Source organism: Athalia rosae, chromosome 1, assembly GCF_917208135.1.
Source record: "Athalia rosae chromosome 1, iyAthRosa1.1, whole genome shotgun sequence".
Taxonomy (NCBI): Eukaryota; Metazoa; Arthropoda; class Insecta; order Hymenoptera; family Athaliidae; genus Athalia; species Athalia rosae.
The window spans coordinates 25,654,871-25,670,092 of record NC_064026.1 but is presented as its reverse complement, the minus strand read 5'-3'; the positions used below and the strand labels follow the sequence as shown (position 1 = coordinate 25,670,092).

The 15,222-nt window shown below is 36.5% G+C and overlaps 3 protein-coding genes and 1 non-coding gene across 4 annotated transcripts; all 4 read left to right on the top strand.

Annotated features, from left to right (window-relative positions):
- The first annotated feature begins 3 nt into the window (after positions 1-3).
- LOC105692473 (60S ribosomal protein L3) lies at positions 4-3,275 on the top strand. Its single transcript, XM_012411700.3, has 8 exons — positions 4-128; positions 544-736; positions 818-986; positions 1,291-1,426; positions 1,762-1,948; positions 2,157-2,359; positions 2,635-2,790; positions 3,013-3,275. The coding sequence occupies exons 1-8, from the start codon at positions 126-128 to the stop codon at positions 3,211-3,213; spliced, it is 1,248 nt and encodes a 415-aa protein (XP_012267123.1). The 5' UTR covers positions 4-125; the 3' UTR covers positions 3,214-3,275.
- On the top strand, positions 387-462 carry LOC112694809. Its single transcript, XR_003150192.1, has one exon. It is a non-coding gene; the product is annotated as a small nucleolar RNA U43 (small nucleolar RNA).
- Positions 3,276-3,514: 239 nt separating the features above from the next.
- LOC105692421 (mutS protein homolog 4-like) lies at positions 3,515-8,279 on the top strand. Its single transcript, XM_012411619.2, has 17 exons — positions 3,515-3,608; positions 3,769-3,907; positions 3,984-4,054; positions 4,122-4,270; positions 4,343-4,536; positions 4,606-4,727; positions 4,834-5,051; positions 5,115-5,309; positions 5,389-5,575; positions 5,657-5,796; positions 5,864-5,967; positions 6,067-6,286; positions 6,368-6,469; positions 6,550-6,663; positions 6,734-6,942; positions 7,048-7,240; positions 7,344-8,279. Exons 1-17 carry the CDS (start codon positions 3,515-3,517, stop codon positions 8,136-8,138), a joined length of 3,246 nt encoding a protein of 1,081 aa, XP_012267042.2. The 3' UTR covers positions 8,139-8,279.
- Positions 8,280-8,349: 70 nt separating this feature from the next.
- LOC105692431 (U11/U12 small nuclear ribonucleoprotein 48 kDa protein-like) lies at positions 8,350-10,409 on the top strand. Its single transcript, XM_012411629.3, has 5 exons — positions 8,350-8,578; positions 8,649-8,817; positions 8,916-8,978; positions 9,348-9,495; positions 9,576-10,409. Exons 1-5 carry the CDS (start codon positions 8,399-8,401, stop codon positions 10,291-10,293), a joined length of 1,278 nt encoding a protein of 425 aa, XP_012267052.2. The 5' UTR covers positions 8,350-8,398; the 3' UTR covers positions 10,294-10,409.
- The last annotated feature ends 4,813 nt before the right edge of the window (positions 10,410-15,222 follow it).

Sequence of the window (15,222 nt, the reverse complement as noted above, 5' to 3'; positions counted from 1 at the left end):
CGCAATCGACTTCGTGGCGCGAGGATGCTCGAAAATATAAGGATCGATGGTTGCTGATCGTACATCGCTAGTATAAAAAGGAGGTTCTCATCGACCGATCCTCCATTTTCAACTTGGTCAGCGGAATGGTGAGTATGTGTTTCTGTTCGAGATACGTATATTAATCCGTTTAATATCTAAAGCATCTTGCATCGCACCTATTTAACATTAATACCCATCAAAAGCAAATATATTCGGTTATCAAATGCAATCAATATTTTTTACTCAATTCAGTTACCGAGCTCAATAAAGACTTGTTATTTTAGTCAACTTCAACCCCAGCCACGTTATGAATCAATCTGTACTGCACCCATCGGTAGCGATGCAAGAGTCTGATTTACACCTCAGTGATGATTTAGATTTCAAAGTTTATGGTTTAAACTGATATACCTTGAAGACAATATTCTAGGGCGGTCTGAGAATTTATACCTGTACTCAGAATGTTTGTACATGTGGCCACGCGTAACCCCTTTAACAATGCACGCTTTATTTCTTGGTCTTTAGTCTCATCGAAAGTTCAGCGCGCCTCGTCACGGGTCTATGGGGTTCTACCCCAAGAAAAGATCCCAAAGGCATCGTGGAAAAGTAAAGGCTTTCCCCAAGGATGACCCAAGCAAACCTGTTCATCTTACAGCATTTATTGGTTACAAAGCTGGTATGACCCATGTTGTCCGAGAAGCTGATCGTCCAGGATCTAGTAAGTCTACTGATCATTGGAGCTTATTGGCGTCATTTACTTATAAATTCTGACTCAAATTTCTTTGTATTTGACTAACAGAGGTAAACAAGAAGGAAATTGTCGAAGCTGTGACAATCCTGGAGACCCCCCCAATGATTGTGGTTGGTGTGGTTGGATACATTGAAACTCCTCATGGTCTTCGAGCACTTACCACAGTTTGGGCTGAGCATCTTTCCGAGGAATGTCGCCGCCGCTTCTACAAGAACTGGTATGTTGGTCATTTTCATGTACGAATACTCCTATAGTTTTTCTTTCAAATTCCACTTCATGTTGCCTATAGTATTCATACATCTCATTACTCCTTATAGTATATCATAAGATAAACCTGCATTGTACTAAACTCGTCCTACCCCAGCTCTCCACTCGCAAGATGAGAGTTTTATATTCGGAAACAGCCAAATGGCGTAAACCTTGATATAAATGGGGTTGTTCCGAGAAGTGTTCAGTCTCCTCTCAACGTGATGAGGCTGGCACGATACAATGTGTTTAGGATTCCCGTTGCTGTTGTACAGGTACAAAAGCAAGAAGAAGGCTTTCACCAAGGCTTCGAAGAAATGGCAAGATGATCTTGGTCGTAAGTCCATTGAAAAGGATCTGAAGAAAATCGTGAAATACTGCAAGGTCGTTCGTATCATCGCTCACACTCAGGTATTGTAAAATCGACTGATCTTGTCTTATCACCTCTTGTTCGACGCCATTGCTATTAATTCGTGCAGAAATGCGCTGGATTTCTAGCATATGCGGTTAGGAGCTGCTTGATTCTGTGCAGTTTATTCCACACCGCGGTGTCGTATAATAACTCTGTCCTCTGCCTTGCAGAGTGTATGGAGGCACGACATATTCCATAAGCTCTTTGGAGCCCATTGGGCTATGACCACTGAGACAAACCATGTCTGGTACAGTCTTTCGATACAACTACTTTATAATTCAACTCCATCAACAATTCACTTCTTTCTAACATCTTGCCTATTTACATCTGACAGATGAAGTTGTTGAAGCAACGTCAAAAGAAGGCCCATATCATGGAAATTCAATTGAATGGTGGTACTATTGAACAAAAAGTACAGTGGGCTCGTGAACATCTTGAAAAGCCAGTACCCGTTAACAACGTCTTTGCATCTGATGAGATGATTGATGTCATTGGTGTCACCAAGGGTAAAGGATACAAAGGTATGTAAAAAAATTTTAATTGTTCATAATTACCTCTTGGGTTGTAATGATGAAATAACATGATGTGTGTCTAACTGATATTTCTGATGATACAATCATGCTGCCTTCCTACTGAAAACCCAGATTTCATATCTACTCAATCATGTCACCCATTATTATTCCCAAAAATATTGCAGTTTACATAAATCTCGATAAATTTTTCTGCTAGGTGTCACGTCTCGTTGGCACACAAAGAAACTTCCTCGCAAGACACATAAGGGTTTGAGAAAAGTGGCCTGCATTGGAGCATGGCATCCCAGTCGTGTCTCATTCACTGTGGCCCGGGCTGGTCAAAAGGGATACCATCACCGTACTGAGATGAACAAGAAAATCTACCGTATTGGACAAGGCATCCACACTAAAGATGGAAAGGTAAGCTCACAATTTAGCAATCCGCATTCTGTCATCAGCTCTTTGGACAAATTGCATCTCTGATACGTAAGAGTTGTTGTTTGTCATGAATTTCCAAGAGCTAAAATAAAGAGGTGCTTGATCATAGTACAAAAAGTGAAATGTATTTCATCCTTTTGATCTCCCAATCAAGCTACAACTTTGGTTCTTTTTTTTTGTTTAAGAAAAAAATGTTCTATTTCAGAACTGACTGTAACAAACATAAGTAAATTTTTTTTCTGTTTGATTTTAATCAGGTCGTCAAAAACAACGCGTCTACAGAGTACGACTTGACCGAAAAAACCATCACCCCAATGGGAGGTTTCCCCCACTACGGTGAAGTTAACAATGACTACGTTATGCTGAAGGGATGTTGTATGGGTCCAAAAAAACGTATAATCACCTTGCGTAAGGTGTGTACAAATCTAGTCCACTCGTTTATTCTTGATCTATTGAACACTTGAAAATTTTAAAATGCATTGACCTGTGATGAATTTCCTATAGAGCCAAAAATATTCACTATGACACACACGTGATATTTAATGATAGGCCTGAGACAATTATCAAAAAAGCTAGTTGATTAATCACCCAAGTTATACCTATAATAAATGCAAAATTTTATTTTTATTTGACAGTCACTCCTGGTACACACCAAGCGTGCTGCGCTTGAAAAGATCAACTTGAAATTCATCGATACGAGCTCCAAGTTTGGTCACGGACGCTTCCAAACTGCGGCAGACAAGGCGTCCTTCATGGGTCAACTCAAGAAGGATCGTATCCGCGAAGAAGCGGCTCAATCGGCTACTGCCGCTCCGGCAGCTCCTGCAGCACAATAATTATTTGTTGTACAGTTGTCGAAAAATGAGATAAATAAAAACATTTAAAATGAAACCAAAAACATCGCACAAATCCTAATTATTAAAGTTTTTACTTGACAGTTAAATCACACGGTTAAATATCCAGACTGATTGGTTCTGGCAGTCATTTGGAAGCACTCTGAAAGTGTGCACTCGTGTATCGTTTGTTTCTTGGAATTGTGATACCTACTTTCAGACGCTTGAAAATTCCAAGCGGTCTACACTGCTGATCTCTAATTCGTATTTTAAGTATATTTCGCACTGAGATATTGGGTCGACAATGAATGTTATAGACAATAAAAAATCTATAACCCAGTCAAAAGGACGAGGTGGCAGAAAACAAAATACGGGAGCTGGAATGTTCATAAATTTCCGTAAGATTTATCGAATCCAATACTGTTCATTCAAATTTAACATGTTCTTATACTTATATCTACATATGAAGGCTACATGCTACTTTGCACACTCTGTTTTGTCTTGAAATTAGTTTGTAGCAAAAACTGAAGGTATTTGATAAATGCATATGATTTTCAGATCACGACATAGGCATTAATCGCATAAAAAATACATTCAATGCTTCGAGTGCTAGAATAGGTATAATGAAAACACCTGTCTTGGGTGGACCAGGTGGATCTTCCTCATCTGTCAAACGTAGTCGGTATAAAAGTTCTGCGTAAGTAAAAATTGGAAATTTTGAATTAAGAGATCTGATATGAAGGCTAAAATAAATTTGACTTGAAAATTTTCAGCTCCCATACTGCTGGAGCCACTAGCTGCTCTTCTACTCCAAGAGGAGTTGGAAATCTGCCAATTATCCTGGGTACATTTTTTTTTATTAGATGTAATTATATGTATGTAACAACTTATCTGATGTTAGTTTTTTTTAGCAATAACTGAGGGTAGAGGCGAAGCTAGAGGTGAAGTTGGTATTGCCGTAATTAATGTTCAATACCCACATCTGGTTCTTGCCCAGATCAGTGATCGCCATACATATGTTAACACACTAACGAAAATTCTGGTTTTCAAGCCAACTGAGGTAGTCACTCGAACTTCCATTAGTGGAGAAATTTATTTAAAAGACATTATCAAAATCTTACACTCTTCACAGATTATTATGCCAGAAACTATGATTCAAAAGACTGGGACTGCAGGGAAGCTTTATGAATGCATAAAGGAAAAGTTCAAAGGCTTGAGCATCGTTGCTGTTTCTCGAAAACATTTCAGCAACACAGATGGATTAGATCGCATAAGAACACTTTGCACCCATGAATATTCTTCGGTTGAATTATATGTGAAACAAAAGTGAGTATAGCTTGTAGCTTTTGAGACCCTCAGTCATACTCCTCACTTGTTACATTATCATATTTACAGATTTTATGCACTTGCTGCAGCTGCTGCCTTATTAAAATATGCAGAGTACTCACAAAATATTTTCTACATCGCAAGATCGATGAAAATAGAATTTCAGAGTTCAGAAGACACCACTATAATAGGTATATTATTATTACATTTATGTGTCGAATCGTAAGCTATTCCATCTTACGATCATTTTTAATTAATGTTGAGAATTAATTGTAATTCTATCCATGCTCGATTCAGACATAGAGAGTGCACAGAGCTTGGAACTGGTAACTCATCAAGAAACTAGCAACAAGTTTACTCTTCTTGGTGTACTAGATAGATGCCTAACTCCCGGAGGAAAGAGATATTTGCGAGCCTCTATTCTTCAACCCTCTTGTAATGAGCACATAATTAAGGAACGTCAGGCTTGTGTCTCTGAAATGGTCCAGGACAGTACGCTACTATCATCTGCACAGGTAAGTAAATTCGATCGTTATTGCTGAAGTCACTTGTGCCTCATATTCTATTCTTGTTCTTAGTCCCTAATTAGAAGATTGTGCGACATTGATCGTCTTCTCGTTTTGGGTCTAAATACCCCACAGAGAGACAACATATCAACAGCCGAGAAGAATTTAAACTGCGTTCTTGCCTTGAAAAGCACATTGGAAGTTATTCCTTCCCTGCAATCGGTACTACAAACCGTGCAATCCAACTTTCTCAGAAAGGTCTTGGAGGTTTGTGATTTTTCATGTCATGATGGAATCCCAACTCATGTTGAGGAATTAGTGCTTTTTATTCTACTTTATCTACTAGAACCTAGATGATCCTCGATTCACTTTAATGATGACTGCAATTTCGGAACTACTTCAGCCAGAGGCACGCCATGTAGCAGGATATAACTTCTCCACTCTACAGCGCTGTTTTGCTTTGAAAAGTGGATTGAATGACATGCTGGATATAGCCCGACAAGCATACTGTGAACTCATAGATGATATGAAAGGTGAATTTACATATGCTGAATCAATATGCAACAGCTTATTTCACGAGGAAGTTATATCATTATAAAGTTTTTCTTCTCTAGGGTTAGTTGAAACTTTGGCTTTAAGATACGACCTGCCATTCACCCTGGGATGTAGCTCTTCCCTTGGATACCATATTAAATTGGAATCTCCACGGCGAAAACCAATCAAAATCAACCAAATTCCACCCATATTTATTGAGGTGAGCCTTGTTCATCATTGTAACAGAATCTCTTATTATCCCAAGCAACGTATTTTTCATTTTTCAGGTACAAAAGTACAGAAACAATTATCTCATGACAACAGAGAGTTTACTGGTTCTCAGCCAAAGATGCAAAGACTCCCGCGAGGAACTTCATGTTATGAGCAATGTGTGAGTTTTTTTTACAAAAACAACGCCATCATTTAGTATCTGGAAAATGGTTGTTATGGTCTAAATATCAATCCTTTTGATATATCTATCTTACAACAGCATGTTGAAAGGACTGCTGAACACTATCAGGGAACATATTGGCTGTCTATATCAACTCAGCAGCGATATCGCAGAACTGGACGTTATAGTCTCCCTAGCTTCTGTCAGTTGTCTTTCCAACTATACCAGACCAACATTTGGTACACGCACAGAATTAAAAAATTCCGTGCACCCATTAATGGACATCACCGGAACTTACGTTCCTGTTGCCAATGATGTGGTACGTCGTTAACAGGGGAAGAAAATGAAATTTATCCATAAAACTATTCAATTAATTGAAATCATGACTACTCAATTTCAGTACGCCTCACTCCCTCACAACATCAACATTATAACTGGTCCTAATATGGGTGGAAAGTCTGTTTATCTCAAGCAGATCGTCATGCTGCAAATAATGGCACAGGTCACAAGCTTTAAAATTAAAAGAATTATAAATTTAGATCTTCAGTTTTTTTTACATTCACTGGCACACGTTTATTGTAGATCGGGTGTTACGTGCCAGCAGAGGAGGCTCAGTTTCGTGTTGCAGATCGAATATTTTGTAGGATATGCTTTGGGGATAACATCGAATGCAATGCTTCGTGTTTTGTATTGGAGGTGAGTTCATAAAACCGCATTAATTATAAGATGCTTAGGTTTATTTCTTAAAATAATCTAATTCTCATAGATTAAGGAAACTCAGTATATTTTACAAATGGTGACACCCAAGTCACTTGTAATAATGGACGAGCTTTGTCGGGGCACCACCATGGAGGAAGGAGAGTCAATTGCTTTTGCTATTTGTGAACAACTAATAAATACCACAGCATTTGTATTTTTTACTACACATTTCTTGGGTCTCACTCGGCTGGCTAAATGGTATCTCAATGTGACTAAGTGAGTAATACTGAATTTGTCCAGTATTTTGAAGTTTTGTTATTCAAAATTTATTCTGTAAGCTCAATAATTGCCAAGAAATAAAATTACGATGATTTTTCACAGTTACCATTTTGGAACCATGTGCCGAAATCTGGACAGTTCTGAAAAAGCGCGATTGGTTTACACCCATAAATTAAACCCTGGAATTGTGTCAGTAAAAAATTATGGACTAGCTTTGGCAGAAACTTCTGGAATTCCAGCATCCACCTTGAATATGGCCAGAGAAATTTCTGTAAAACTGGGTGGAAAAATTGAGGTAATTCAAGTTCACTAATTTAATTATGCAATAAAACAATTTCATTAATCCTCTCATAATTTTCCTCGATTTATTGCCCACCAAAATATATGTCTTTTTATAGCCTGTGGATTTGTGTAGTAAGATTGCAAAAGCAAAGTGTTGTTACGATGAAATTGCATTCATACACCGGCACATTGAAGATGGAAAGCTTAGTAACAGCATTGTTAGTGATGTGATTGCAAGACTACGCAAACAAAATGTTATCCTTGGTAAAGAGAACCGTACAGATGACGATGAAATTATTAAAACCAGCCAGAGTTCTTTGCACTCAATCACAGAAAAATATAATCATCCTGAACAACAGAGATTACTGAACACTGCTACCTCTACCAGTGAACGCACCTCCCGAGAACCTATATCTCAACCAAAAATAGGACCAAGTGAAATTAAAACATATGATGCTCCGAAATATCCATCGCCAAGCAAAAGGTTCATGTTACCAAACACACCAGTCTGTCAAGCACATTTGACCAATGAACAAATGTTGCCGGATAGTGGCCGACAGAAGCTAAGACAATTTATCAAATTTTCTCCGATACATAAATCAAATTCCAACAATCAGTACCAGCAGAAAATTATGCCATCTCCTTCAACCAGCAAGGAAATGGAATCCAAGCATATTCCGAACAATTTGAGCAAGCCATCCTCTCCACAGTTAAACTGCAGTCTTTCTCCATCTGTTGTTGAGTTATTCTCCCAGATTTCGACAGAGACACTTAAAGCCAAATTATCTGCGCGACGCAAAGAGGCTAAAATATTTAAATTGATTGAGGGTGACCAGTTTCAAGAATCCGAATTCTATGGATCTATCTTGTCTAAAAATTTCAGTATTATGAGTAATAACTCCAAACAATAACTTATATAAGTTTATATTCATATTGTGAATCTTGAAAAAACGTTTGTGAATAAATCATTGCTCACAGCCTACTCCTTTCAAGCTACATAAAAATATTTTGGGAAAATGGTGATCATTCTTCTTTTTCCCTTATTAGTGCCTAAGTATGGTCGATATTTTTTATTAGTCCCGCACGCGTGGACTGCACGAGGGCGCTCCAATACAACTTATAACCTTTCGGCATTCTTATGTGAACTCAGTGTAGGAATATGGGAGCTTGAATGGTGTCTGTCACCATTCACTATAAGTCTGAATTCGTTGCTATTCACGCTATGTCGAAAAATGATCAGGACCGAGAAAAACAGCTCCAAGAATTAGATGGTTTTGTTGAAATGACATACAAACGGGTTAATAATGTCGTATCAACCTTTGGATGGTCTTTCGCGAGTGTATCCAATCAAGTAAGTGTCATTATTTGGCTGGACTAAACAAAATCATTCATTGACAAACATTGAATTTCGCCAAATTTAGATTCACTCTACAGTTATCTGTCCATTTGATAATCTCCATCGAATACCAGAAAAAAGTCTCCAGAATCATTTGGACAACTGCCAATGGAAAGCTGAAGGATATTCAGAGCATGAGCCGCCTCTGTCAGAACCATCTATACTTGGCAATAGCTCTTCCTCCATAAAATTCGGTAACTTTAGTTGATTTTATAATCTCTTGGTGGCTGTCACAGTGTGTGAATGTAACAGTCTCTTTCTGAGTTATGAAAATTATATTTGTTGATTATAGATGAACAGCTACAGGATATGGTGTTGCTGAAAGCTCGCCAAGACAATCCATTATTAAACACAGGTTTGTATACATGATATGTAAAAAGTTGTTCCTCTTATGGCTAGAATCATGATAACACATATCATTGAGGGTGAATTCTCCAGTTAGATTGTAACGTATTAAATATTGCAATTTTTTACAGAAGTTTATGCGTGTTGTCCTTGGAATGCGCTCAATATATCCTTCATATCCTTTTCGTAATAACGTGAAAATGATAATATTTCATTATCCAATGCTACTTGTTTTTGTAAATTAGCATCGGATGTTTTATACTTCTTTGGATATTTTTACTATTACAACAATAGTTATCTATATCCTATACCCTGACGCCAACCCTGACTTCATGATTATAATTTTTCTTAATCAACTATGATGGTATCACACCAACAGCTGGAGTGGGTAACAGATTAATTCCACGCACATCGGACAGACTCATGGCGAGCTTCACTAGCGACGAGAGAAAGACTATCTACGATTATGTGATAGCAAACACTGTTAAGCATGATATAGGAGATGACATTGCTGACATGAATCATCTGTGAGTGCTCACTGATTTTCATAATTTAAGATCACTCCTTAAAGAACCATGGGCACCTCATAATATACTATTTCATCTAGATCGCAAAAAGACGGAAATCACCCAAAGATATCTCTCCTGGAATTATTGGCCCAGGAACGTAATCTAAAACGGCGACGAGCCAAACATCGAGGTGTACACACAAACAAGAAGTCTCAGGTAGAAATTCTGCGTGAGGTAATCAACCAGCAAATGGAAATGTATGAAGAATATCTTGGAGGTTCATTGATAAAGGAAGAGCCGAAGTCTCCCGAGACATCGGAGGCCGGTATTCGAGATTTTCCAACTGATCGCTACTATCGAAAACACAATCAGTTCAAAACGGTTAGAAATCGTGAAGTTGACTGGCAAAGGAGTTTAACTGCGAGTGAGAAGCCCTTTGACCGTGGAGTTAATACTAAACCGTTTTACCCTGAGGAAAAACCATCCCTAACGGATAGTAAAAAGAGGGAAAGATCCAGATCCAGGGATGATTGCAGAAAAAAACATCACTCGAAGCACAAAAAAGGTAGATCTAAAGAACGGAGTCGTCGTGAAGATTCCCGAGAAAGACACCGTCCAAATGATAAAAGAACTTGGTCCAGAAACAAAGAGTATGAAACAGACGAAACTAAGCATCGAAGAAAACGGCACAGATCAGGCGAACGAAGTAACAATAAACATGTCGAACGTTCAAGGCGGCTTGAAGACAGTGATAACAATTATTACAGAGCACATCGAAAACAAGGAACTGATAGGATTAAAAAAAGAAACCATTGATATTATGTTTACACATAAACCTATTACACAAAACGTAAAATTAATATTCAATCATATCTACAGCTGTAATATCATCATTTTATTGCTACTCAAAATTAAAGAATAATTCACTGAAATTGTAAGATATTTTTTTTTATTAAAACTTACATTCCTTATACAATTGTGTTGCTCATTTCATTTGGGAGGGACCTACGCTCTAAAGGTACGGCGACATTGTCTTGGACACGTATGGAACTTAGTTCAAGCTTTTAACGAAACCAACCAACATCTTTTTGCAGTGGTAAAAGAATTGAAGGAATTCCTGAAAAATTATTTGATGAACACCAACGTTTTTGCGATTATCGGAATTCAATTCACATAAGAATCGATTGCTATGGAATATTTCCATAATTGATTTAAAATTTTTCCGCACTAATTTTGTGATATTGCTTCACACTGTGTGTTGCAACATAAGTATACACATATATTATATAAACATGAAAAATATGATGTAGATAATATCTCGGAGTGCTTCTTGATTTGAAGCTTCCTGTTCCTCCAATACGCGTTTCGAAATAATAAATGAAATAAACCGTCAGATCCAAACTATAAACTCAACTCGATACCTTTTCCGAACCGCAGTGTCAATCGTCTACCGGTTTCGACCATAAATTTCAGTCATAAAAATCTTGTTGCCTGACTTGTTTTCAGAAAATGAATATGTGAATATTTCATTGCTCTCACCAGTCTTACCTGAAGTAAAACTTAATTTCGTTGCAAGAATTAATTCCGTTAACTGTTACAACAATACGCTACAAGACGCTATTTATATTGACCACTTATAGCGACCGGATGAATAATATTAGGTCTCACTCTCGACCGCTCTGAATTTCAAGTCTGCTTTATGTTTGGATATATTTAGGTATTGGGTATCATACTCCATATTGAAGAGATGTAAGAAGAGAAAGTGAACAGTCTGCGCGTCGAGTTGCAGGAATGTGGTAGTAAAATCAACCCGAACCAGTTTTTATTTTACATTACTTTATAGTTTCATTAGAATTTTCCTAGATTCATACAGATAACCAATCAGTTCCTACGGGACGCAGAATGGATGAACTTCCTTTGAGATTCAGAGTGAATTGGATGACCTGTAACACAATCATACAGGAATTCATGAAACTTGCATACGAACATTTACAATCGATGGTATTTTGCCAAGTTATCTATTATTAAACAGCAGATTTGATAATACTGCCAAACATATGTTTATGAATGTATACATATACCTTGTTTGCTTCAATAATTCTTGGCCTCATGTCCCACTCTAGTCTTTGAAGTCTTGAAAGCACGAACTATAACGCAGCAACTGGTGGTTTCAAACAGGTTTCAGTTTCCAATCCATGAAATGAAGTGGGACACAGCCCAGTACTGTTATGTCTTCAGGGAATATCTTCATTCGTTGGAACAAATACTCAGAGGCCAATAGCACATTTAATAAATAGGTGGCTAGGAAAAAGAAAATAAATGAAGCAACACTCAGACATTGAGAACATTAGCTGAAACGAAAGAACTCATTATTTGAATATATAAAAAAAAAAAACCTACACTTGCCGCAATTATAATTGTAACAATAAAGATTATTATTTTTGTCTCTTGTTTGTATTTTTGTTTCATTATCCATTCAACCGAAATAACTCATTGACGTTGATATAGTTTTATTTAATTTAGATGATTTTCGGATTCTTATGTTACCTGTGAAATATTTCTGCCAACACTTTACTGCTCATGTAAAATAAAGATGTTGTCGATCACCTCAACATTGGATAGTTGTCCAGGAGGCAAACCGGAGTTTTAACTCATATTTCTCCCCAGGGGCCAGGGCAGATCATCAAGAAGGTACTGCATGTTTCAAAAGATGATACGTAGAATTGTCCTTAAAAGGACAGATTTTACACCTTGGTGTGACACATTACAAGATAGCTAAGATCGTTTATTGCACTGAAAAATTTGCGGGCCCTGAAAAGGGCCCTAAAAGAAACAGGGGTATAGGGATATAGGTCGGATAAATAGAAAAAAGAAAAGAAGATGAATCAAAATAACGTTCACATTCTTAATAATTTGGGATGATTGGGAATGATGGAAAACTTTCGGTTGAGTATATTCGTGATAAACAATGTAATTTTGGTTGAAAGGCAGCAGGATACAGGAAATTAACTTGGTAAAGTGATGATAGGCGTGAGAGTAAAAATGAAATTTATCTTTGGATAATGAATTTATCCTTGAATCTGTAAATCATAGATATCGTCGTCTGATGCGGTGATAAATGTTGGAGGTAGAAATGCCCAAATATTTACATCACATCTGTTGGAGATGGCGAACGAAGAACTGTTGGTTAATTTCATACTTGATAGTTGTAGTTGATGCCTTGTTTCTTCAAAATCCGAGTTTTCGTATTCTCCAAAGGTGTAATTTGTTATCTGAGTTCAGTTTTAACAGATGATTCTTGGGCCGTATTTCGTATTATAACAATTGGTTTGAGATCAGTATTTTTGTAACTTTTAAATAATATACAGAATTTACTTTTAAATCCATTCGCATCTCATTTCCATTTGTGATGTTCAACGAATCCGCTGCGTACTAAGATAATACTTGGTTGCGCCTAACGGTGGTTTCAGATACATACATATATTAATCATCGGCAGCAAGTTGTACAGCAGTAACTTCAATTTCAATTTCTTGGAATATTAAGGTAATATTGCACAACTTCGGTGGAAGACACTTGCTGCTTTTCAAAGTTCACTCGACATATTACTTATTTTATATTTATTCACTTCTTTTTAAATTTATTATTATTATTATTTTTTTGTTGCTTCACAAAGCCATTTTTTTCTGTACATTTTCTTACAAAGTGTCATTCCAAATGGCCTGTGAAAAATGTTCAGTGTGAACACTTAAACGTAGAACTGCTTTTTTATATATGTTTGCAAATTCCACGGATACAGGCGCATATCGATTTTTCACTAAACACTCTTGTTTTGCTCTTTTCTTCCATGTGTATTCTACAGACATACATCGGGTGCCTGACATCCTAATGTGTGGGTCCTTAAATTATGGCCTTTCAGATCACACTTTTCGATTCAACACTGAATTCTGAAAATATATCTTTCTCATTAGCTTCCAAGTGAAATCAATTTCAATCCGTTGAAAATTATTCTTCGAAGAGATGGTGCCATTTAGTTCACATCTTCTTTTAACTTATTGTGTGTTACGTTTCACGTTGTAAAAGGGGCAGTTCTTCATCATTTGCCTGCTGCTTATGGCGTTATGCATCATGGGGTGCGTGGAACGTTTCTTTTTTGCGTATTTTTGAGATACTTAGCTTTAAGTATTAACTATGTTATAAAATATTCCCTATTCTTAAACTTCCAGGGAGTATTCATTCTATTTTCCAATAATTCTGGTAAAAATACTTTTGGTTCAGCAGTCTTGTACAAAACATTGTCTTAAGTCTAAGATATAACTTTCTCTTGTGACTTCAATTGATATTCATTCACAGTCGTAGGATTTGAATACATCGTAGAAGTACATCCCACATTATAAAATTGTCCGATGGCATTTTAGCTGATTTGTCATTGAATGTTCTTTTGAGGATATCATATTTAGAAGATTAGTAGCTAGTATCAAGAGTTGCGTGGATTTCTTTTCCTTACAGGCATAAATGAATTTTAATATTGTTATATACTACGAAAGGTGATTGTTTTCGATGGTGTTATTAATGTTGTGAAATTCATGTTCAAGAATTGATGTAAACTTACGTATCAAATCATAAATTAAACACGTTTGATTTTCAAATCACGTGTTGTTTCGTGAAAAAAAAAGTCATTAAATTTTTATTATTTCGTAGAATAGCCCTCAGCATTCCATTTTAGGCTTGTGGGTGCGAATGATGTGCCAATTTATTTACACTTTAAACTGCAATATTCTTACATCGATATAAAGTACGCGCCACGCAAACACGAAAGTACTGTTTCATTCGCAAAACAATGCGATGCGTTCGCGTCCTTCATACTTGCGCGTAACGAGCCTCTCCACTTCTCATTTCACTGTGCACTTATTATTTTTTTTATTTTTCTTCTGCCATGTCCTCCTCCTTGCAGAGATTGAGCTTGACGATCTTGCTTTACAAATTTTTGTATTATTAATTTATGTATACATTAAAAATAGCATAAAACATACACAGAATTTCGCTCATATTGAGTCAGTTGTTAACAGTTTTTTAACATATTCGGTCCATCGATAAAAATAAATAAACTCACAGAAGTTAATAGTTTGAGAATAAAAATTTTGCAATTACAAATAAACTGGTTCGAAACATATTACGATTATTCTTTAATCCCGTTAGGAAATAGAACTTTTCTGTTATTCCAGTGTTCTCCTTGGTTTTTCTGTTTGTTCTCTGATTTTCTTTTTTACAATCCACACATATAAACGGACTACCGCTACTTATCAAACAATGCCCTGTACAGTGACAATCTCTTAAAACAAAATGCTTTTGTACATGAATATGTGTTAAAAAACTTAGCCAAGAGTTGAATGTACTTATGTATACATATGTACCGTATGCAGAATGATCGATATTTTAAATACCTAATCTAAACTATCGATCACTCCGCAATTTGACTGTTATTTTCATGGATATATCCCTAAATGTTTTAAGAATACGTTTTCACACAAGAATACGATATAACATGTATGTAAATATATATAGCATATATTTTTTTGATGTATATATAGATATATATATATTACATAATCAAATCTTCATCATTATTAAAATAATCAGTACGTTGCCTATTGCGCAGCAGGCAAGAAACCCTTGTTCCACCTTAATTAAAGCTCCTTAATATTATTCTTAGACAGGTCCATGTACATAAACTAAATTATTTCATT